The following is a 25,943-nucleotide window of genomic DNA, read 5'->3' on the forward strand; positions in this document are numbered from 1 at the left end:
AAAAAAAAAAGAAAAAAAAAACATACATACATAGATAAAAAAAATGGAGCAGGCTCGATGGACCACTTGGTCTTTTTTATGCCATCACTCTTCTGTTTTTTACTGTACTGGGCGTAGTTTGCGTTATGCTAGAAATTATTGGTAATGATAGAATGTATACCACAAAAATATGACCTTTACAGTATAGAAAATTGTATGGTGGTTTCCTGTGCACTTTTTTTAATGTTGTTATCTGGCTTTTAAATCTTATTTGTCTACTTTATTGTAAAACAATCTAGTATTGAGAAAGAAATGTTAAATGTTAAATTCTATTTTAAACCCCATTCTGTATGCCTTGCTTATGTTTTCCATATTGCACTCATACTCTGCACATGGCACTAATAATGTTTTGCACATGATCATCCTATTCTATAGTATGTTTCACATTCTTTAGACCCTGATCATAAACGTGCCTGCTTACAATTGTCATATAAACCACTTGACCTCTGGAAGATTTACCCCCTTCATGACCAGACCATTTTTTGCGATACAGCACTGCGTTACTTTAACTGACTGTATTGCTTGGTCATTCGATGCTATACCCAAATAAAATTTTCCCCACAAATAGAGATTTGTTTTGGAGGTATTTGATCACCTCTGCGTTTTTTATTTTGTGTGCTATCAACAACAAAAGCCAACACATGTACATGTACAAAACATGTACAATAAAAAATTTTAAAAAATCTGATTTCTTTATGAACCAATATGTAATATGTATTCTGCGCATGTTTTTGGTTAAAAAAAATCCCAATAAGCGTATATAGTTTGGTTTGCACAAAAGTTAGAGCATTTACAAACTATGGCATATTTTTAATTATTTTCTTTTTACTAGTAATGGCGGCAATCAGCGATTTATAGCGAACCTGCAATATTGCGCCGGACATTCGGACACTAAGGCAGGCCATACATGGGTCGAATTTCAAAAGAATTTTCTTTTTTTCAAAAATCTTATCTAAGAATTTTCGTTCATATTTCGCACCATTAGTGGGCTGCAGCAACAGCCGATTTTTGTGCGGCCATCGAATTTGAGTAATCAGACATGTTGGAAATGTTTTGAAAAACAAGCGATTTTCTAATCAATGATGGGAGAATCGTGCGAGAAATGTAATCGAAAAAGAAATGCGCATGTGCAAGAAAAGAAAGTTCCCGGAAAGAAAAGAAGATTCCCAGCCACAAATTATTTTCCGTAGCAACATGAGGTGAAATTGAAGGCTTGGTTGGCTGAATTTTGAAATCAATGGTGGCACCATTGGATCGCAAAACGCACACATTTTCAGATTTTTAAAGAAAATTGTTTTGAAATTTGACCATGTATGGCCAGACTTACTGCCACTTTTGACACTTTGGAGACTAGTGACACTAATACAGTGATCAGTGCTAAAAAATATGCACAGTCACTGTACTAATGACACTGACTGGGAAAAGGGGCTAACATCAGGGGCGATCAAAGGTACCAATCCCATAGTCCATAGTTCATCTTGGGAGCCAGCAAGAAAGGCTGGCTATGTTACTACATACAGTGGGACCATGTAGAAGGGTTGTAGCCATCCTTTAACAGGAAGTCAGGAAGAAAAAAAAAGAATTTGAACGAGGCTAAGAGCAATAGAAGGTACTTTATTTGAGCTAAGAATACATACTTTTTTTTTTTTTTTACATTTAATTCCTTTTTTGGTTCATTTAAAAACATATGGTGCTGCTTAGAAAACATTGATATATATATCTAGAGGTTTTTGGCAATAAATGGTCACAGAGTAAATGATAGAAGTTCACACACTTCAAGGGGTGCCTGGTGAACGTTTATTTTGATCAAAGGGTACACAGTATAATAAAGCTGAGAACTTTTTACATCACTTGTCATCGCACAGAATATACAGTACTGGTACATGACCTAAAGGAAGGAGGTGTTACTACTGAAACCCACATCCTCCTCTGCTGGATCTCAGACTATCAGCATGAGCAGACACAGCTGAGAAGCCCGAAAATGATATTCTGCTTTTATCTCACATTACTCCTATCTTTTCAATGTAAGTATTTTTAGATTTCATTATCTTTTATTATTTTTATCTTTTGTTATTTTGTTTCTCTTACGTGCTATTATTGTGATATTCTAGTAACATAAAATGTAGTGTTGTAAAGGTAAGTTGCAGAGTGAAACTTTATCAGTCTAAATATTTTTCTAATTTTTTACCGGTCACCCTGCTGTATCTGGCCTTCATATTTTTCACCCGTAGTCCAAGAAGCATGCTGTAAATGAGAGTTATAAAACAGGCAAAATACCTTTTCTCTATACTTGTTCCTGGTCAGGGATTCATAAAGCCTTGAAGCCAAGCGGGTGAGCATTACAACCAGGGAACATAAATTCTCAAAGGGAGATATTAACAACTGCAGGCTCCATAGATTTCCCATAAGAGCTTCCTTTAACAGAAGGACAATGAGATGATAAACTTTCTTGGTATGCTTTTGTTGCGGAGAATACAGCTCTGGTAGTACCTTGTACCAACATTTAGGCTCGGTTCACACTGCCGTGACTTGGGATACGACTTGTGAGAGCACAAGTCACTTGACATGCGAAATCCTATTTTTGTCAATGAGAGCTGTCTTAATTAGGACTACTGAAGTGGCTCAGATTTTAGAAAAGGTTCCTGTACTACTTCAAGGTGACATTTATCTGACTTGTGCCCAAAGACTTTAATGGAAGTTGCCTCAAAGTCGGATCCTCATCTTAATTGATGTGATTTGGATCTGACATTACAGGAAGATTACACAGGCATTCCCTAAATACACAGGCACTCCCCAATTGCTTCAAAGTCATGCCGAAGTCGCCTGGCAAAGTCGTGCAACTTTCAGGTTGCAGCAGTGTGAACCGAGCCTTACCTAATCTTTAAGCTGGCCATAGATGGATCAAAATTCAGCTGGTTCAGCAGGGACCAGCCAAATTTTGATCCATGTTTGACCATCCCTGTTCAACAGAAGTTGCTAATTAATTCAGCTTCTATCCAACGGGAACGTTGGAAAACTTTTGTAAATCAGCTGCTGCAGCCAGAATAAAATGTCCCAGTGGGGAGGATTCTCCTATCCACTTTGCTTGTGTGGATGGAGGAATTTGTTTGTTTTTCTGTTTTCCTGGCTGATCAAAAAAAAAAAAAAAGTCATCTAGATATTCATAGATGACTTTTTTTTTTTTCTTTTTTAACAGCCACTATAAGAAAATAAGGCGAATGATCAGTCAGTTTTCCGCAATGTTTTACATCAAGTCAGGACCGAGGCTAGAAATAATGTAAGACAAAAGATTTTTTATTTTTTATTGTTTCTGATCATGCCCAGTCTTTTGTATCTGATATTTCTCACAGTACAAAAATCGCACGAAAACGGAATACATTAAACGAAAATTGTTTGTTCTGTTCATGTACGAGGAAAAAATTTTAGGGTTTGTCCCTTTGGAAATTTTCATTTACAAAGTCAGAATCAGATGTCAAAAGTTGTGTACACACTATACGAAAATTGAACGATCGTGCCTCGTACGGATTTTTTCTTCCGATTTTCTCATAGTGTGTACCCCTTCTAACACCTAACCCTTCCTATCCCTCTAATTAACCTCTACACTTAACCTGACCCTAAATGTGACCCTTAATCTAATTCTATCAGTAGATACTATGCCTGGAACTACATCTAACAGTCTTGATACAGTTTACTACAATACTTATTGATTGCTTTGAGAGGGCTTCCTCCGGGGTGTATGAGCAGCTGGTAGTCACTCTGATTTCCACATCTCTGCTATGCCAAAGTACCAATTTAAAAAAAAAAAATTTGGCTAAGGCAAAAAAGAAATGACTGAATACTGGAGTTTAAAATAACTGCTTATAATACACCAATGCATTGCATGAAACAATAGAATGTAACAAAATAACCTAATGCTTTGTTATGCTGTACACAAAAATGTTGATACAGATAACGGCATTTCTTCAAAATACATTATGTTTCTATTTCTGTTAAGAACAAAAGTAAGCATTGAAGTATCAATAATCTTGTTATTTGAGCAGAATAGGGAATGGTTAAAAATGTTATGTTATCGGGTACATTCCCCTGGGGAGATTTCCTTTCACTTCTTGTTCTGGAGACACAACAGAATTTGAGAAGAAATGTCTGTAAACCAAGGAGATGTCCCATTTTAATCAGATGTCCCCAGAACAGGTGTCTCTCTCTGAAGATTGGCCCTCACCTCTAGAACTTCGGATTTCCCATCACTTTCTGTCTCTGTGACAGCGATCACCAGGACAAAAAGAGTGGTGAATCTCTTCAGTGGGGTACAGGGACATAAAAAAATTGGAGAGGGTTTCATTCTCTTCACTCTATCCAAAACTAAAAAAAAAAATTGTCTTTATTTACTGTATATATTAATTATTAGATGACAGGTTCATAGATATGTGTCTATCAAATCAACAACAGTTGTTCATGTACCATATTAATATGTTCTGGATCCAATGCAATAGTTCTGCCATTTGATCAGTCTCCAGGGCCTACCTAAAATACATCTTTTCCATACTACCAGGTAAGGGAACCGTTGCAGTAAAATAGATAATGAAAACAAAACTGTTTCTGGTTTTTAATAGAGGAACTACCCAGATCTTTAACTACAGTAACATGTTAATAATTGTTTCTCAGTTTTAAAGTCAATATTCAATAAGCTGAATTTATAGTAGTAAGCATTAAAGGCTCATGCATGTTAACATGTCAAATAAGTGGTCTGGCCAGGCAACAGAACAGGCCTAAAATTGGATATTCACCATTGTTTCGGAAGCACGTCGCAGCACATGCTGGATTGCTATTGTGTGTTTTGGTGCAATCCATAAGCATTAAAAGTGCCTTAGGTTAATGCGTTTGGGTGCCATTGACAATGAATGGCATCATAACGAGCGTTAATGTGTACATTCTGGCCGTGCATACGTTGAATGTGCCCATAATGCTTTTTTAACTTGACTTTTAGCAGCATAGGGAACCTAAAAACATTTTTTTTGGACCTATCACTGGAGCTATAGTATCAGTTTAGAAGCAAAAATTTTTTGCTTCTAAACTGTTTGTGTCATTTTAACCAATTACTGCAAACCGCTGCAGCTGCACGTCGGTACTTTGACGTAGAATACTGGGGTTATGGCAGCAGATAGCTGCCATAACCCCGGTATTTTCTGTAACAGCGGGCGGTCCTCTCTGGGACGCTCGTGCGCACATGCGGTGTTCAAGCCACACATGTGAGGTATCACTGCGAGCGTTAGAGCGAGATCAATAATCCTAGCACTAGACCTCCTCTGTAACGCAAAACTGGTAACCTGTAGAAATGTTTAAATGTCGCCAATGGAGATTTTTAAGTGCCAAAGTTTGTCACCATTCCATCAGCGGGCGCAATTTTGAAGCATGACATGTTGGGTATCAATTTACTCCCCGTAACATTATCTTTCACAATCTAGAAAAAAATTGGGATAACTTTACTGTTGTCTTATTTGTTCCAAAAAAATATTTTTTCCCAAAAAATTGCACTTGTAAGAACGCTGTGCAAATTTGGTGTGACAAAGTATTGCAAAGACCGACATTTTATTCTCTAGGGTATCTGAAAAAAAAAAATTATAATGTTTCGGAGTTCTAAGTAATTTTCTAGCAAAAAAACCTGATTTTAACTTGTAAACAACAAAATCTCAAAAAGAGGCTCGGTCCTGAATAACTTTTTATCTAGTTTGCATAGCAAAATAGTTTTCGTTTTTTTCTGAACATGCATGGCTTTCATTTCATAGATTAAATCGTCTCCATAAATTTTTTCATGATAAAATCATGTTGGTTATTATTTTCACCTCAAAGTTCTGCCATTAACAAAAATACATATCCCATTGGTGTAGAATTGTAATTTTTCCACATGAAATGAGCATTTAACTTTTTAAAAGACTTTGGGGTTGATTTAGACCCCTGTAACACTGGGGCGTTTTTTAGGCGCTTTTGAGCTAAAATTAGTGCCTGTAAAGCGCCTGAAACACGTCTCGCCTGTAGCCCCAGTGTGAAAGACAGAGTGCTTTCACACTAGGGCAGTGTGCTTGCAGGATGTTAGAATAAGTCCTGCAAGGAGTATCTTTCGCGTGGTGTGGGAGCGGTGTATACACCGCTCCTCCCTTGCCCCTGCTATTGGAATCAATGGGCACCAGTTAAAAGCACCCCGCTAGCGGCCGAATTAGCGGCGCTTTAACGCTAACGCCCGCTCCAGTGTGAAAGTAGCCTTACTAAAACTGGAAAGTGCAAAATCTGGTCCAGCTCAGCAAAGAAACTAATCAGCTTCCAGTTTTTTTTTTTTTTGTCAAAGCTTAATTGAACAAGCTGAAATTAGAAGCTGATTGGGTGCCATGCAAAACTACTTCAGATTTTGCACTCTCCACTTTTAGTAAATCAACCCCTTGCTGTCTTTTATGGCTGGTTTCACACCTAATAAGGAGGTGACTCCCAGTAGGGGAACTGTGCGTCCCCGCTCACCGTTTCACATCCAATTTCAGCCCGAATTGTTGGCTGAATTCGGATCTGAAATGGACCAAAAGACGCACTGGCTCCTGTGCAAATTTGCACCTGAGCCGCAGCGGAGATATGTGAACCGGCTCCATAGAGAGCCGGTCAAAATCTCCTGCTATTGCGCATTGGATGCGGGGAACCCGGCCTAAAGCCTTGTACACACCGTTCAATTGTTGGCAGGGGATTGTCTGTTGACAGACTGTTGTCCTAAAATCTTACCGTTAGTACGCTCCTTTTGACAATTGCTGTCCAACTTTCGGCCAACAAATGTTGGATGGCAGGCTAGTAAATTTGCGGCGGAAAAAGGTCTGTTGTCTGATTTTCGTATGGTCAGTACACAAATCCGTCACACAAAAGTCGAAAGTACAAACACGCATGCTCGGAATCAATGCTCACCAAACACAAAATTAGCAGAAGGGGCACAAAGGGTGGCGCTCAAGAGCTGAAACTCCTCGTAGTACGTCACGTAGTACGTAGTTTGTTTGTGGCATGACAATTGTGTACCATTAGTATGCAAGACAAGATCCCGGCACACGCCCTTTTGACAAAAATCAGACGCTCGGTTGGCCAACAACCGTATCATGTGTATGAGGCTTAAGAATTTTTTTTTTTGTCTCAAAGCGTTTGACGACCTCAAATAACTTTTTCCTGCTCTCCTCCTATAGGCACCACTCACAACTAGCTGTGTTTTAAGAAACTGTGATATGTTTTTTAATTTGAACTTTACACCTAAGAACTTTGAATTAAAAAAAAAAAAAATCATAAAATATCCCATACAGGGATGAAATTATCGCACATGCAGTAAATTCAACAGAATTGTTGCTGTAATGCTTTTAGTGCAAAATACATTTGAGAATTAAAATAAGACATTAGATTAAAAATAAAAAATTAAGTGTTATGATTTTCTTGGGCTACCGCATTTGCATTAGGACATTATTGACAAACAAATATGATGCGATTTGTTGCAAAGATTGTTTTTTGATGGAAATTTACCGATATATATTGTTCATAAAATTCTTTGGAAACCGGTACACTTTTACAACTTGAGTTAGCAACGTTTACATCAGAAAAGATATACATATACAGTATTTTGTAAATTTAATGTGTTGGTAAATGGTAATGGGGTTGCTTTACTAAAACTGAGTGCAAAATCTGGTGCAGCTGTGCCTGGTAGCCAATCTGCTTCTAACTTCAGCTTGTTCAATTTAAGCTTTGACAACAAAGCCTAGCAGCCGGTTTTTATGCAGAGCTGCACCGGATTTTGTACATTGAAGTTTTAGTAAATTAACCCCAATGATTTTATTTTTATTTTTTTGCTTTATTCAGTCCTTTTTAGGCAAGTGATTTGAATATTTTCTTAATAAATACAATATGTACTGTTTTTTTTTTTTTTCTTGAGCCTTGGGTGCCCTGGATCTTACTGAGGGACACTAGTGTTAGACCCCTTTCACACTGAGGTGCCAGCGCACCACCCTAGTATTAAAACATCCATTGATATTAAAAGGAAGCTTTTCAGGCGCTTTTTTTGCGTGAAAGTGCCTGAAAAGCTCCTGAAAAATGCTTCCTAATAATATCAATGGATGTTTTCACACTGGGGTGGTGCGCTGGCAGGGCGGTGAAAAAAGTCCTGCAAGCAACATCTTTGGAGCACTTAAAAAAGCATCTCAAAAGCATCCCCCTCCATTGGGGGAAGTGCTTCAAAAGCGATGCAAAATGGTTCTATTGAGTCACGTGACCTTAACCACTAACGGACTGCCTGCCATCATTATACATTGGCTCTTTGAAGTGGAATATCGTTGTTATGGCAGCAGCTACAGTAGCTGCCATAACCCCGTTATCCACTTCTTCAGCGGGCGGTCCACTTTAAGATAAAAGTGGTCTCTGCGGCAAATCACTTTTATTGAGATCACTTTTATCGGTGGCAGAAGAGGCCCCCCCCCCTCCGGTGCCCTCCTCTGCCGCTCTCGGCTCCATACCATTACAGGGCAGAAGCGATGTCAAAACGTCACTTCCGCTCCATAACTCCTAAAGGAACGTTTTTTTATTTCTTTTTTTTTTTAAATTGCATTTTAGTGTAAATATGAGATCTGAGGTCTTTTTGACCCCAGATCTCATATTTAAGAGGTCCTGTCATGCTTTTTTTCTATTACAAGGGATGTTTACATTTCTTGTAATAGGAATAAAAGTGACATTTTTTTTTTTAAAGAACAGTGTAAAAATAAAAAGTAAAATAAATTGGCAAAAAAAAAAATTAACACGCCCTGTCCTGCCGAGTTTGCGTGCAGAAGCGAACACATACGTGAGTAGCGCCCACATATGAAAACGGTGTTCAAACCACACATGTGAGGTATCACCGTGATCGATAAAGCAAGAGCAATAATTTTAGCCCTAGATCTCCTCTGTAACTCAAAACATGCAACCTGTAGAATTTTTTAAACGTCGCCTATGGAGATTTTTAAGGGTAAAAGTTTGTCGCCATTCCACGAGCGGGCGCAATTTTGAAGCGTGACATGTTGGGTATCAATTTACCCGATGTAACATTATCTTTCACAATATAAAAAAAATTCTGCTAACTTTACTGTTGTCTTATTTTCTAATTCAAAAAAGTGTATTTTTTCCCAAAAAAGTGTGTTTGTAAGACCGCTGCGCAAATACGGTGTGACAGAAAGTATAGGGTGTTAGAAAAAAAATACATTATGTTTGTGGGTTCTAAGTAATTTTCTAGCAAAAAAAAAAAAAGATTTTAACTTGTAAACAACAAGTTTGAAAAATAGGCCCGGTCCTTAAGTGGTTAAAAAAAGCGCACCGCTAATGCCGCAAAAGCGCCTGACGTTTTATGGGCAGTTTTCAAGCACCTTAGTGTGAAAGGGGTTTTAGTAATAAGACGTTTTTGGACTGTTGCAGGCTGGGAGAGCATTAGGAGACTTTCTCTTGCATGTTGCAAAAAAAAAAAAAGGAAATGATTGTCAGCACAGCATAGCCTTTCTACTACTTTTCTCAACTTCTATTATAAATCTCTATATTTGTTTAACAGATTTTGTCTTCGGAAAGCTGATGATCACCCAGGTTCCAAATGAATTAGAAATACATAAAGGAGAGTCTGTCAATATGACTTGTAGATGGAATATTACAGATGCCCAAAGGATCAGAGTGGAATGGAGAAAATACAACAAATCACATCCATGGGATGACAATGGAACTCTCTTGTCATCTGGCTTGTGGACACATCCAAATAATACGACTATATTTATAGTGATGAACCAAAACAGAAGTTCTTATATAATTACCAATGACACAGCAATGATGACACTGGAATCCATCACAGAGGAAGATGAAGGACTGTATGTCTGTAAGATTGTTTCTGAAATACCCACACTGATCACAGTACAAGGAAATGGTACTCTGTTACATGTTCATAATAATAACTCAGATGGTAAGAGAACATACCTTCTACTGTACATGAAATCTTCAGTACACTGCAATGAAGCAGTAGTAATATATTAATTAAGGCAAGGTGGAAAAATCAAGTGTGCCTTTTACCAGCTTAAATGCTTAGTGCAAATGACTTGATTGAGCAAGTCTGTTGAGCAGGTGAGGTCAGAGGTAGCTTCCTCTTTGGGTTGCCTAGCAAACACCAGAATGCTCACTGCTGATTTGCAGCAGCCTCTGTCCTCTAGGCTGATCTCAGTCTCCAGCTGGTCAATCTCCTACTCTGCTCTGCTCTGGTAAGCGAGGCTTGACCTCACCTGCTCAACTCTGAGCTTCCTGAAAGGAGTATATGTGGAGGCGGTGAACTACAAGTCCCAGCAAGCCAAACCACTGTCCGAACACACAAAAACATGGAAGGAGAGAGTGCCAGCACCTGCCTTACGAAGGACTAGCGATAACCCAACCAGGAAGGAGATCGCGGAATCACAGAGGGGGACACCGATTGACTTCTGCCAGTGGATTTACTTTCACTTGCCCATTATCCCTGCAGGGGTTGGGCTTTCCGGTGAGTGGGGACACAATTGGGGGTTCCAGAGGAGGAGATTACACAACGACCACAATAATTCACACGGGATCCTTTGGAAGCAAAGACACTTCTCACAGATTTTTTCTTTTTTTCTTTTTTACATATATAGAACTTTAATTTTGTTTGGACACTTATATCATTCGGATCTTATTTTTGACAACTTTGGTGCACTATCACATCAATTATCTATTACACCATTGATTCCAATTGTGCATTTTTTGGGTATTTTTTGTGCATTTTTTTTGCGATTTTTTTAAACCAGCACCAATATTACGCACATATTTATATATTTGTTATGTTCATTTTTGAGTGTATGTATTTCTTTTAGGATTATTTATACTTCATTTGCACTTGGCTTTATTATATTATGTGATGTTTTACATTTGTGGCATTTACACATGACATACTGTTTGTTTACCATTTATACATTTGTTCACAGTACTTCTCACATATTGTAACCACATTTTTTGGGGTATTATTTTAATTACATTCACTTCTGAACAGCGCCACATTCCCCACTATACCACCTTAACCTGCCACTATACTACCCTAAATTGCCACTTTACCCCCCCTAACCTGCCACTATATGGCCCTAACCTGCCACTATGCCACCCTAACCTGCCACTGTACTACCCTAACCTGCCATTGTGCTACCCTAACCTGCCACTATACCCCTAACCTGCCACTATACCCCCTAACCTGGCACTATATCACCGTAACCTGCCACTATGCAGTCACTATACCACCCTAGTCCTCCATTGTGACTGTACCACTCTAACCTGCCACTATACTGCCCTAACCTGCCACTGTACTGCCCTAACCTTCCACTATACGACCCTAACCTGCCACTATACTGCCGTAACCTGCCAATATACTGCCACTATACCACCCTAACCTGCCAATATACAGTCACTACACTGCTCTAACCTGCCACTATAACACGCTTGCCTGCCACTGTACAGTCACTATACCACCCTAACCTGCCACCATACCATACTGCCACTATACTGCCCTAACCTGCCAATATACTGCTACTATACCACCCTAAAATTCCACTCGACCACCCTATGTTTAATGTAAAGGGGTCCAGAGGTATGAGGCTGTGTAATGTGAAGAGGTCCAGAGGTATGGGGGCTGTGTAATTTGAAGGGGTCCAGGGGTATGAGGGCTGTGTAATGTAAAATGGTCCAGTAGTGGAGGGGCTGTGTAATGTAAAAGGGTCCAGAGGTGTGGGGGCTGAGTAATGTAAAAAGGTCCAGAGGTGTGGGGGCTGTGTAATGTAAAGGGGTCCAGAGGTATGGGGGCTGTGTAATGTGAAGGGGTCTAGAGGTATGGTAGCTGTGTAATGTGAGGAGGTCAAGAGGTATTGGGGGCTGTGTAATTTGAAGGGGTCCTGGGGTATTAGGGCTGTTTAATGTAAAGTGGTCCAGAGGTGGGGGCTGTGTAATGTAAAGGGGTCCAGAGGTATGGGGGTGTGTAATGTGAAGGGGTCCAGAGGTATGGGGGGTGTGTAATGTGAAGGGGTCCAGACTTGTGGGGGCTGTGTAATGTAAAGGGGTCCAGAGGTATGGGGGCTGTGTAATGTTAAGCGGTCCAAAGGTATGGGGGCTGTGTAATGTGAGGAGGTCCAGAGGTATAGGGGGCTGTGTAATTTGAAGGGGTCCAGAAGTACTGGGTTGTGTAATGTAAAGGGGGTCTTCCTACATGTTACCTGCTGTGTAATGTTAAGTGGTCCAGAGGTGGGGGGCTGTGTAATGTAAAAGGGTCTAGAGGTGTGGGGGCTGTGTAATGTGAAGGGGTCCCGAGGTATAGGGGCTGTGTAATGTAAAAGGGGCCAGAGGTATGGGGGTTGTGTAATGTGAAGGGGTCCAGACTTGTGGGGGCTGTGTAATGTAAAGGAGTCCAGAGGTATGGGGGCTGTGTAATGTAAAGGGGTCCTGAGGTATGGGGGCTGTGTAATGTAAAGGGGTCCCGAGGTATGGGGGCTGTGTAATGTGAAGGGGTCCAGAGGTATGGGGTTGTGTAATGTAAAAGGGTTCTTCCTACATTTTACCCGCAGTTTTAGCTGCATTCCAATAGATTTCTATTATGTTGCACGCTTTTTTTCTGCATTTTCCGGAAAGAGCACCAAAAGTCCCGCATGCTGCATCTTTAATGCACTTTCAGAAAACAGGAAAATAATTTTTTTTGGTGTGCGACACCATGGTTTACTGCACTAGGTGACACCAACCCTAGTGACGCCACTGGCAGTAGCACATAGTAGGTGTGCCACTGCCAGTTACAGTATATGTACTTCTGTCTAGCGCCAGCCGCCCGATGACAATCCTCGGGCCGGTCAGTGCCGTTTTTGCAGGGGGGGGGGGGGGGGGCTGGCGACCCGGGGGAGCAGAGGGAGGAGGATTCTTCCGGGTTCCAGGCCGCAGTGCGCGGAGGCTCTACACGTGATGTCACTTGACGTTGACGTGCGGTGCTCTGCCTGCCCTTCTGGGGGGTGCCAGATATAGAATGCGCCCCGGGTGCCAAATGCTCTAGGTACGCCCCTGCTTTGCCCTCTGCATTAACCCAGCCCCATTTTAATGTATTGGGGCCCTTTCACCTGAATATTTAAAAGGGAAATGCATCAACAGCATTGCTGCCAACCTTTTTGCATTCTTTATTTGTAGAATTTTTTTATATATATAGCAAGAGAGAAAGATTACAGGCCAAAAGTAAATAGAAAAGGCACATGGTCAGCATTAGACTTCCAGTTTAAAACACCCAATACAAAAGTACATACAGTATCTCACAAAAGTGAGTACACCCCTCACATTTTTGTAAATATTTTATTCTATCTTTTCATGCGACAACACTGAAGAAATGACACTTTGCTACAATGTAAAGTAGCGAGTGTACAGCTTGTATAACAGTGTAAATTTGCTGTCCCCTCAAAATAACTCAACACACAGCCATTAATGTCTAAACCGCTGGCAACAAAAGTGAGTACACCCCTAAGTTAAATGTCCAAATTGGGCCCAAAGTGTCAAAATTTTGTGTGGCCACCATTATTTTCCAGCACTGCCTTAACCCTCTTGGGCATGGAGTTCACCAGAGCTTCGCAGGTTGCCACTGAAGTCCTCTTCCACTCCTCCATCACGACATCACGGAGCTGGTGGAGGTTAAAGACCTTGCCCTCCGCCACCTTCCGTTTGAGGATGCCCCACAGATGCTCAATAGGTTTTAGGTCTGGAGATGTTTGGCCAGTCCATCACTTTTACCCTCAGCTTCTTTAGCAAGGCAGTGGTCATCTTGGAGGTGTGTTTGGCGTCGTTATCACTTGTCTTTGTACTCCTCACCTGGTTGCCACCACACATGCTTCACACCATCTGAACCAAATAACTTTATCTTGGTCTCATCAGACCACAGGACATGGTTCTAGTAATCCATGTCCTTAGTCTGCTTGTCTTAAGCAAACTATTTGTGGGCTTTCTTGTGCATCATCTTTAGAAGAGGCTTCTTTCTGGGAAAACAGCCATGTAGACCAATTTGATGCAGTGTGCGGCGTATGGTCTGATCACTGACAGGCTGACCCCCCCACCCCTTCAACCTCTGCAGCAATGCTTGCAGCACTCATACCTCTGTTTTCCAAAGACAACCTCTGGATATGATGCTGAGCATGTGTACTCAACTTCGTTGGTCGACCACGGTGAGGCCTGTTGTGAGTGGAACCTGTCCTGTTAAACTGCTGTATGGTCTTGGCCACCGTGCTGCAGCTCAGTTTCAGGTCTTGACAATCTTCTTATAGCCTAGGCCATCTTTATGTAGAGCATCAATTTTATTTTTTAGATCCTCAAAGAGTTCTTTACCATGAGGTGCCATGTTGAACTTCCAGTGACCAGTATGTGAGTGAGAGCGATAACACCAAATTTAAAAACACCTGCTCCCCATTTACGCCTGAGACCTTGTAACACTAATGAGTCACATGACACCGGGGAGGGAAAGTGGCTAATTGGGCCCAATTTGGACATTTTCACTTAGGGATGTACTCACTTTTGTTGCCAGCGGTTTAGACATTAATGGCTGTGTGTTGAGTTATTTTGAGGGGACGGCAAATTTACATTGTTGTACAAGCTGTACACTCACTACTCTACATTGTAGCAAAGTGTCATTTCTTCAGTGTTGTCACATGAAAAGATATAATAAAATATTTACAAAATGTGAGGGGTGTACTCACTTTTGTGAGATACTGTAGGTTCACATTTTCATAGAAACATAGTGAATTAAGGTATTTTTGAACCTCAAGTATACAATTACCAGTGTAATAGGTAGGTGGGTTGAAAGTCCAGGAGTTCCTATTCGAGAAGGGTAGAATTCTACTTCTTTAGGGTATGTCGGCAGCTGTACTTAAAGGGTGTCGCTGACGGTCTTGTGATAAGAATAATAGTGCCTTTCAAGGAAAATACAAAAAGTCCCACATATACAAAGGCTTTGGTGCCAGCCTTAGGTGTATCAATTATGGGATTGTAAGTAGTAGGAAGTCAGATGAAGAAAGGGCAGGAGTTAGAGAAAGGAATGAGAGGAAATGGGAAAGGGTAAGGTGCACTGGGCAGAAAAGCAGGCTAGGAAGAGGAAAAAAACATTCTTCAGTGATTATGGGCCTGCTGCCAACTTTTTAAGATAATCTTCAAAACTCCTTGCTACTGAATTAGAACTTCTAAGCTTCTCACTATTTATACTATTTCAGAGGATCACTTAAGCCCTAGTACACACTAGTTTTTTTTTGTTTAACCCAACGGGCTGAACTAAAAAAAATGAGGAGCTTGGGATGAGTTTGCTGTACTAACTAAGCAATGTTAGTACAACAACCTCCCCGCTGAGCTATTGTGTTCTGACAGGGGGAACACCCCCCCGCCAGAACACATTGGTCAGGGCTCACAACCATTGGCTGGCAGTGCTGATCAGATGCCGATCGGCTGCTGGTTTTCAAGCATGCTCGTTCAACAATTCTTTTGGACAGGCGGACGGAATGTTGGTCGGTTTCTGTTGAACTAGCCGATATTCGGCACGTATGTACCAGGCTTCAGCACTATAAGTAAATCCAATTTTATGTTTGTTTAAATAAGAAAATGCTGTGCAAAGATTTTATGCACCTCTGAAAATGTTGTTAAAATGAAAAATATTGGAATGAAGAGCAATAGACTAAAAAAACGTAATTTAAACACCCTTTCACTTTTAACACACCAGTAATTCCCTTAGATATACACTTGCATACAGTTTTGAAGGTATAGTGCATGGTAGATTGCGCAAAATATTCTGGAGAACATACCATAGTTCCACTACTACAGTCATACTTTGGCTATCTTATTTTCTTCTGTCCTTGCAGTATTTCCTATATCAAAAAACAAAGGATAGTCAAAGGAGTCTCAACCTAGTAAATGTTAACTGGGCAGGGAAGGGTGTTTGTAGTCAAAAGTAGAAAACAGTACTTCCACAGCCCAGATACAGAAGCCAGTCACCTAAATAAATACGTACAAATTAATGGTTAGGTGTGTTCCTCTGAATCAAATAGACATATTGAGAAAAAGGAATGGACCAAGGGTCCAAAAAGGGATTCTTCAAAAAGGAACATCAGTATTGCGATATTTCCTGATTGCCTTGGTGATGTTAAGACAGCAATTTTCAACCTTTTTTAAAAGTATGCAAAATCCTGAGGCGCCCCAGTCTAAAAAAATAAAAATGTTACTAATCCATGGGAAACCTGACCCTGAGATGATGCCCTAATTAAATTAACTTCATATCAAAAGCCTCCTTCACATCAGAGGTGCCCCCATCATATCAAAGTCCCCCATCACCAAGTCTTCTTATCACATCAGAGTACCCCCTTCACAAAGCCCTCCCCTATCACACAATCCCCTCCATCACAGAGACTCTAAATCATACAGTCCCATCTTTACATCAGAGCCCTACCTTTTAACTCCAGCAGCACGGCAAAGGGCAGGAGGAGCCAATCTTCTGTCCTCTCCTGAATGCTGGGGGAAGCCCTGCATGTTGCCTGCCTTGGATTAGTGTCATGAGTTATCGTGGTATACAGTAGGTGGGCCAGCCACCATGGCTATAGCAATGATTGACACCATGCATACTGTACTAGAGCTTCATTGGTTGTTGTGAAGCTGGTGGCTGGCTTTACCACACCATGGCAACTCCTAAGACTGATTCAGGGCAAACTGGTTCCCATGCTCGCGCCACACTGGGGGAACCCAAGCAGCACCCCAGGATGTCAAGGCATCCTGATTGAGAAACTCTGTGTTAAGATAAGGAGTCCTTCAGGGCCATGCCATCTGTTTTACAATGCCTTGTTCTTTTCACTGTAAATTATTCTTTATGGTTTTTCTTACATATCTGGGGGTCATTTTTACACTGCAGAATGAAAAGAACCAATCAGATGTCTCCCTAATAGTACAGACATTGCGTACCGTTCATCATCCTTTGTCTAAAAGCTGCTTTCTCTTAAAGCTAAACATGTTTAATTTTTGCTCCTTAATCCAGGGTGCCGGTGCACCCCAATCTATGTGTTTTAATGCGTAGATGTCATTTTCATGCATATGAGCCATGTGTTCTTATTTTCCCCTGAGAGAAATGACTGGTTACAACTGTTTCATGAACACTGCTATTAAGACTTCTTATCATGGTCGGTTGATGAGTGTATCAGGGTCACAGTGGTTTATGCTAATTCTGAGCCTATAGTGGTGCTAGTCATATTCTGATTTTAAAGGGAAGTAAGCCTTATGTCTGTCTTGTCTTCTGCTTTCAGTTTCAGTGGCCCACCACTGTTTTGTCACTCCTCAACCCTGCTTGGGAGAGACCTTGCTGACGTAGGATGACCATTTTATGCCGTCTTGTTATGATCCCTTTTGCCATGCTGTAAGATTTGAAGGTTAAACTATAACATCTTCTATAATCTTATCTTTTTAGTATGGTTTTCCCTTGTCCAGCTTTATTTTCTCTACACCAGGGGTCTTCAAACTTTTTAAAGACCACAGTAGTAGACAGTGATGGTGTTGGTGTCACTACTGCCACTAAATGAATTACTTCCCAGCCTGTTCCCTGGTTTGTTTGACATAGAAAGCAAGCCACCAAATATTCTGGGTGACATTGGTGGGTCGTTGAGGCGTCATTCATCACGATTAATAATGGATTCACATAATTGAATGACAAATTGACGATAGATTCATATGTAACATGTTTGTTTTTTAATAAAATTCTTTCTCAATGGTGTATGTGTAATTATACACATCATACATTTCATTTATGAATGAGAAATCCAGGCTTTCTATTTACCCCTTATTCATTCCCATGGGGGGGGGGGATGTTTGGGGGCCACTTACTTTAGAGGAGGCTACCAGATATAAGAACCCTGTTGGCCCGCACAAGTTTCCCCCTGCCCCCACAGACACCCACATCCTCATTAGCATGGGTCTAAAATAGATAATGAGGGGGATTCCCCAGCTTCTTTGTTTACGAAGAACAAAGCCAGCAAAGAAATCTCATTTAGCATTAAAAGTATTTATTTTCCTAAATGTCACTTTTGCTGCAGTAAATCACGTGCAGGATTAACAAATCACCAAGCATGTTAGCTAAAAAAAAATTGTGTATTACAAATGAATTGTGTATTTTACAAAGACTCCCTCCCTGGTATTTTTTATTTTTTGCATTGGTGCATGTCCTCCATGGTAGCGCCCAGTTTCCAATGCCCTTTTTTAACAAAGCAAATTGGCTTTCAAAAGGGCAGGAAAAAATAGGTTTTAGCACTTATAACATGTTACAAAAATATGGTAACTTAGAACATAGAATAATGACTAAGCAGAAAAGTAGAAGCAGCACAGTGATGATCTCATCTGTCATTCTGCTCTCTCCTTCTATCAGCATACTGCTGTACGGAGCACAATGTAAAACAAATATTTCACTCATACACAGTGGCGGCTGGTGCTCAAAATTTTTGGGGGGGCGCAAACAAACTGAAAAATTCTGAAAAAAAAAACCCATCAATTGCAGCCTCACTGTGCCCTCAATAGCAGCCACTGTGCCCTCAGCAGCAGCCACTGTGCCCTCAATAGCAGCCACTGTGCCCATCAAACACTGCCACTGTGCCCCATCAAATGCTGCCACTGTGCCCCATCAAATGCTACCACTGTGCCATCGAATGCCGCCACTGTGACCCGCTGCCTGCCCGGCATTTACCCTGTCTCGGTGGGGCAGCGGGTGATGGCGTTGAGCGGTGTCCTCCATGCGTTCCCTCCCATCCTCACCTCCTGATGGGCGTCCAATCACAGCGCCTGTCGTTTCAGCCAATCAGGTGAAGGGTAACACACCCAAGCACCTGATTGGCAGAGAGGCGGTTCAGTGTTAGATAAGCGAATATTCGTTCGCTATTCTAACACACCTGGCTCCCTACAAGGCCACTTACACCCCCGCAAGCACAGCAAACAGAAGGAAGAAAAGAGGCTGTAGAGGAGGCAGACAAAAAAAAGAAAGACACAGATAGAATCAGGTATATTCAACCTGGCGGAGGAGGTCTTCACCAAGGAAGATTTGCATACTCTCCAGGAGGGTTTGAAGTTTGCTCTGTCCAGATTCTTGAATAAATTTGACACCATGTTAGACATTAAACATTTTTACAGAAAGCTTAACATAAAAAAAAAAATTTTTTGAAGCCAAATCTGAAGCAACTCGGGTTACACAAACCATCTATGAGCACAGTGGCCTGAAGAATAAATCCATGTTCAATCCAAAACCATACAGCCATAATTATATTGATGTTTTTCATCTGTTTGCCAAGCCTATGGTACCCATAGGGGCTAATGGGCTTGGGCATGGTCTCTGGGAGTTTTTTTATCTACATGTCTATTGAGTGTAACTTAATATACATGTGGCTGGGTATGAGCAAATCTGTTCCTAAACAGCTATTTGGATATATAGATTGTGATATCACTGTTGTCCACCAGAGGGCCATGAGTATACGCCCAATGCCTGTAATAAAATTTAAAAAATTTCCTAGTTGATTTAATTTAATTTTTAATGTTTAGATTTCCATTCATGTTTACCATGGTAGTAATGGCACCTCTTTTTCCCTTATGTTCATATATTATGAGGTTGTCTGTATACTATCAGTAGGGAATATCTCCTTAGGCTGTATTCAGCTTGGAGTGTTTATGTCATTATTTTTTAATTATGTACGACAAGTATTTGTGATGCACTTCTTTTAAGTGATTGTATATGCCCTAAGCAGAATCGGTCTTTTAATTGTTTTTTTGCTGAGTTAAAAAACTTTTTATCATTTTTTTTTGTCTATGGAAAGCATTGTTAATGATCCTGACCAATCGCGGCCATTTTTGCTGCTATTTAGGCTCAGAGAAAATGGAGCCAGACCCACTTCCTGATGACGCGCGCTCTAGCCTGAAATGCATAGAGGGGATTATGGACGTTTTTGATGGTTTATTTTATTGTGCACTTTATTAATCAGATATACATTGTATATTAATAATTTGATATTTGATTTTTGTATTGTTTCCTTTGCACCCTTTATATATATTTTTTGCATTGTTATTATTTTCCACTAATTTTAGGTGCAGCATTGGTATATAATTTATAAATTGTTTTTTTGCATTGTGGCACTGACACCCCACACTTTCCGCTCCTCTTTGTAGAACCACCTTTCACTGCAATTACAGCTGCAAGTCATTTTGGGGATGTCTCTACCAGCTTTACACATCTAGAGAGTGACATTTTTGCCCATTCTTCTTTGCAAAATAGCTCAAGCTCTGTCAGATTGAATGGAGAGCTTCTGTGAACAGCAATTTTCAAGTCTTGACACAGATTCTCAACTGGATTTAGGTCTGGACTTTGACTGGGACATTTTAACACATGAATATGCTTTGATCAAAACCATCTCAGTGTAGCTCTGGCTGTATATTTAGGCTCTTTGTGTTGCTGGAAGGTGAACCTCCACCCAGGGCCGGCGCTACCACTAGGCAAACTAGGCAGTCGCCTAGGGCGCAGCCACGGCCGCCTGGCAGGAGCTGACTGGGCCAGCCGACACAGATTTGCCTTAAAGCAGGACCGGCACCAACATAGTAGGAGGTGCAGGAAACAGTGTAGGAGATGGCTACAGTGACACACAGGAAACGCAGCCTGCAGGGACACACACACCTCCTGGGCCTGCTGCTGGAGACATAGCTACAATGAAGGAACACGGCGGACTCTCTCCTTTATAACACTGGCTGGCACACCATGACAGCTGCACCACGGCCACCTGACAGGGGCTGACTGGGCTAGCCACCACAGACTTGCCTTAAAGCAGAAGCATTGCCAGCATAGGAGGTACAGACAGAAGTCGGGAGAGATGGCTCCAGTGACACACAGGAAGCGCTGCCTGCTGGGGGACACACACCTCACAGGCCGGCTGTTGGAGACACATCTGCACTGAAGGCAGGGTAGGGACGTCTCTTTGCTGGATGGGAATGTCTCTTTGCTGGATTTGGCTGTTTTTGTTCTTGCTGGAATGGGCTGTCTCTTTGGCATCTTATGGCACTTATTTTTGCAAATTAAAAGAAATTTAGCAGTTTCATGTTTCATGTTTAGATGTATTCATATTTTGTTCTTTTTTTTTTTTTTTTAAACGTAGAAGTTTTCTTTTTTTTTTTTAAGACGGGGGGGGGGGGGGTTGGGGGCAGGGGTGGTATTGCAAAATAGTCTAGCACCGGCCCTGCCTCCATCCCAGTCTCTAGTCTTTTGCAGACTCTAATGCCCCGTACACACGGTCGGACATTGTTCGGACATTCCGACAACAAAATCCTAGGATTTTTTCCGACGGATGTTGGATCAAACTTGTCTTGCATACACACGGTCACACATTTAAGACGGGGGGGGTGGTATTGCAAAATAGTCTAGCACCGGCCCTGCCTCCATCCCAGTCTTTATTCTTTTGCAGAATCTAATGCCCCGTACACACGGTCGGACTTTGTTCGGACATTCCGACAACAAAATCCTAGGATTTTTTCCGACGGATGTTGGATCAAACTTGTCTTGCATACACACGGTCACACAAAGTTGTCGGAAAATACGATCATTCTGAACGCGGTGACGTAAAACACGTACGTCGGGACTATAAATGGGGCAGTAGCCAATAGCTTTCATCTCTTTATTTATTCTGAGCATGCGTGGCACTTTGTGCGTCAGATTTGTGTACAGACGATCGGAAATTCCGACAACGGATTTTATTGTCGGAAAATTTTATAGCCTGCTCTCAAACCTTGTGTGTCAGAAAATCCGATGGAAAATGTGTGATGGAGCCTACACACGGTTGGAATTTCCGACAACAAGGTCCTATCACACATTTTCCATCAGAAAATCCGACCGTGTGAAGGGGCATAACAGGTTTTCTTCTAAGATTGCCCTGTATTTGGCTCCATTCATCTTCTCATCAACTCTGACCAGCTTCCCGGTCCCTGCCGAAGAAAAGCATCCCCACAACATGATGCTGCCACCTCCATGTTTCACGGTGGGGATGGTGTGTTCAGGGTGATGTGCAGTGTTCGTTTTCTACCACACAACGTTTTTTACTTTTAGGCCATCTGACCAGAGCACCTTCTTCCACATGTTTGCTGTGTCCCCCACATGGCTTCTTGCAAACTGCAAACGGGACTTCTTATGGCTTTCTGTCAACAATGGCTTTCTCCTTGCCACTCTTCCATAAAGGCCAGATTTGTAGAGTGGATGACTAATAGTTGTCCTGTGGATAGATTCTCCAACCTGAGCTGTGGATCTCTGCAGCTCCTCCAGAGTTACCATGGGCCTCTTGGCTGCTTCTCTGATTAATGCTCTCCTTGCCTGGCCTGTCAGTTTAGGTGGACAGCCCTATACTGGTAGGTTTGCAGTGCCATACTCCTTTCATTTTCGGATGATGGATTGAACAGTGCTCTGAGATGTTCAAAGCTTAGGATGTTTTTTTATACCCTAACCATGCTTTAAGCTTCTCCACAACTTTATCCCTGACCTATCTGGTGTGTTCCTTGGCCTTCATGATGCTATTTGTTCACTAAGGTTCTGTACAACCCCTTCACAGAACAGTTGTATTTATACTGAGATTAAATTACACAAAGGTGGACTATATTTATTAATTAGGTGACTTCTGAAGGCAATTGGTTCCATTAGATTTTAGCTAGGGGTATCAGAGTAAAGGGGGCTGAATACAAATGCACGACAAACTTTTCAGATATTTATTTGTAAAAAATTTTGAAAACCATTTATCATTTCCCTTTCCACTTCACAATTATGTGCCACTTTGTGTTGGTCTATCAAATAAAATCTCAATAAAATACATTAACATTTTTGTTTGTAACATGAGAATATGTGGAAAATTTTAAGGGGTATGAATACTTTGTCAAGGCACCGTATGTACTGAAAGGACCAACTTGAAACATTGACCCTGTGCAAAATAGAGAGAACCCCTAGACTAATGAGATCTCCAAGAGCTAATTGGAGTGAAGTGTCAGCCAACTGGAGTACAATCAATGAGATGAGATTGGAGGTGTTGGTTACAGCTGCCCTGCCCTATAAAAAACTCACACCAGTTCTGTGTTTGCTTTTCACAAGAACCATTGCCTGATGTGAATGATGCCTCGCACAAAAGAGCTCTCAGAAGACCTACGATTAAGAATTGTTGACTTGCATTAAGCTGGAAAGGGTTATAAAAGTATCTCCAAAAGCCTTGCTGTTCATCAGTCCATGGTAAGACAAATTGTCTATAAATGAAGAAAGTTCAGCACTGCTGCTACTCTCCCTAGGAGTGGACGTCCTGTAAAGATGACTGCAAGAGCACAGCGCAGACTGCTCAATGAGGTAAAGAAGAATCCTAGAGTGTCAGCTAAAGACTTACAAAAGTCTCTGGCATATGCTAACATCCCTGTTAGCGGATCTACGATACGTAAAACACTAAATAAGAATGGATTTCATGGGAGGATACCACAGAGGAAGCCACTGCTGTCCAAAAACATTGCTGCATGTTTACAGTTTGCACAAGAGGACCTGGATGCTCCACAGCAGTACTGGCAAAATATTCTGTGGACAGATAAAACCAAAGTTGCGTTGTTTGGAAGAAACACACAACACTATGTGTGGAGAAAAAGAGGCACAGCACACCAACATCAAAACCTCGTCCCAACTGTGAAGTATGGTGGTGGCGGCATCATGGTTTGGGGCTGCTTTGCTGAGTCAGGGCCTGGACGGATTGCTAATCATCAAAGGAAAAATGAATGCCCAAGTTTATCAAGACATTTTGCAGGAGAACTTAAGGCCATCTGTCCACCAGCTGAGGCTCAACAGAACATGGGTGTTGCAACAGGACAAAGACCCAAAGCATATAAGTAAATTAACAACAGAATGGCTTAAACAGAAGAAAATACGCCTTCTGGAGTGGCCCAGTCAGAGTCCTGACCTCAACCCGATTTGAGATGCTGTGGCATGACCTCAAGAAAGCGATTCACACCAGGCATCCCAAGAATATTGCTGAACTGAAACAGTTCTCTAAAGAGGAATGGTCAAGAATTACTCCTGACCGTTGTGCACGTCTGATCTGCAACTACAGGAAACGTTTGGTTGAAGTTATTGCTGCCAAAGGAGGTTCAAACAGTTATTAAATCCAAGGGTTCACATACTTTTTCCACTGGCACTGTGAATGTTTACATGGTGTGTTCAATAAAAGCATGGTAACATTTAATTCTTTGTGTGTTATTAGTTTAAGCAGACTGTGATTGTCTATTGTTGTGACTTAGATGAAGATCAGATCACATTTTATGACCAATTTGTGCAGAAATCCATATCATTCCAAAAGGGTTCACATACTTTTTATTGCAACTGTATATGTGCAGTAGTATATGTGAGTAGCCTCCCTGCTGCCCCCAACCCCTATAAATGCTTCAGTGTATCAGTTTGAAAAGAACAACAGGGAATTGGATGTAGGTTCAACCTCTCTTTCTACTAGAACCATATGCCTTATGTGTTTCAATGTACTTTTTCTGCCAGGCCCATTTGCTGACCACGGATGTAAAGATATTTCCTCCAGATTACATGGCAGATTCCTCAAGTGCACAACATGTTAGAAATGGGCACATTGCTTCCTGTTATCAGGGTGTATACACCAATCAACAATAACATTATGAGCACCCACCTAATATTAAGTAGACCCCCCTTTTGCTCCCGAAACAGCCTTGACCCATCGAGGCATGTACCCCACTAGACAAATCATCACACTTGCCTTCTTTCCACAGTGCATGCTAATGTCATCTCTTCCTGAGGTAAGTGACTCACACTCACCTGGCCATATACATGATGTAAAAGAAAAAATTTGATTCATCACACCAGGCTACCTTCTTCCATTGCTACATGGTCCAGTTCTGATGCTCCCTTGCCCATTAAGTATATTTTAGAAAATCCCCACGCCATTACGTAAAGATAAATTAAAATGATAAAAAAATAGATAATAAAAATAGAGCTGCTGCCACTAAATAGTGCATGGACCACACTGGTAATAAGTATAAAACAAAGCAAATAAAGTGACACGCTCTAGACATTAAATATCAAAACGCCCAAGATATGTAAATGTGCAGTTTCATATCAAATATATAAACAGTGCTTATATATAGTGTTCTAACCAGTAACACAATCACATATACAATCCAATTAGCAATATAAGATCAATCAAAAATTGTTTTAAAGTGCACTAGTGCCAATATACAGTAGGTGTCCACTGTAAAATAAACTCCATATACCTCTATGAGAAATGTGCAAAGTCCAAATCTTCTCAGTACTTCATATAACAACAAACTTCACCAAAAAACTGGACTAACATTGTGCCCTCCACCAAAGACCTCTAAGGGTGTCTTCTCACCTTATCTTGTTGACCCCACTGTTAAATGGAGGTCACAAATGCTTCATATAGTGTTAGGCAGACGCATGGTCCTTTAAATGTCTCCTCCACTCCTCCAGCAGGTATATCCATGCAAAAGGTACAAAGGAAAAAGGTAAATAGTGTAGACTGCTAGACAATATTTATTATAAAAGAAAAAATGCCACTCACAATGGAGTATATAAAAACCACATGTATAGACATAGTATTATACACAAACCGAGCTTCAGCAAAATGGCACCCTCGTCCCACCCAGCGCGATGACATCTTTCTCAAAGGCTCCATTGTAAGTGCTTTTGGCTGTAGACACATGTCGGCATGGGCACCCTAATCAGTCTGCTGCTCCCACGCAGCCCCATACACAACAAACTTCGATGCGCTGTGTGTTCTGACACCTTTCTTTTGGAACCA

The 25,943-nt window shown here is 41.2% G+C and overlaps 1 protein-coding gene across 1 annotated transcript in view; it reads left to right on the forward strand.

Annotated features, from left to right (window-relative positions):
- The first annotated feature begins 1,704 nt into the window (after positions 1-1,704).
- LOC141117549 (uncharacterized) overlaps positions 1,705-25,943 on the forward strand; it is a 35,661-nt gene continuing 11,422 nt past the window's right edge. Inside the window, exons 1-2 of the mRNA XM_073610455.1 lie at positions 1,705-2,063; positions 9,614-10,012. Of these exons, the coding sequence (XP_073466556.1) occupies positions 2,021-2,063; positions 9,614-10,012 (442 nt within the window). The 5' untranslated portion in view covers positions 1,705-2,020. The remainder of the gene's footprint in view (positions 2,064-9,613; positions 10,013-25,943) is intronic.

Source organism: Aquarana catesbeiana, linkage group LG01, assembly GCF_042186555.1.
Source record: "Aquarana catesbeiana isolate 2022-GZ linkage group LG01, ASM4218655v1, whole genome shotgun sequence".
Classification (NCBI taxonomy): Eukaryota; Metazoa; Chordata; class Amphibia; order Anura; family Ranidae; genus Aquarana; species Aquarana catesbeiana.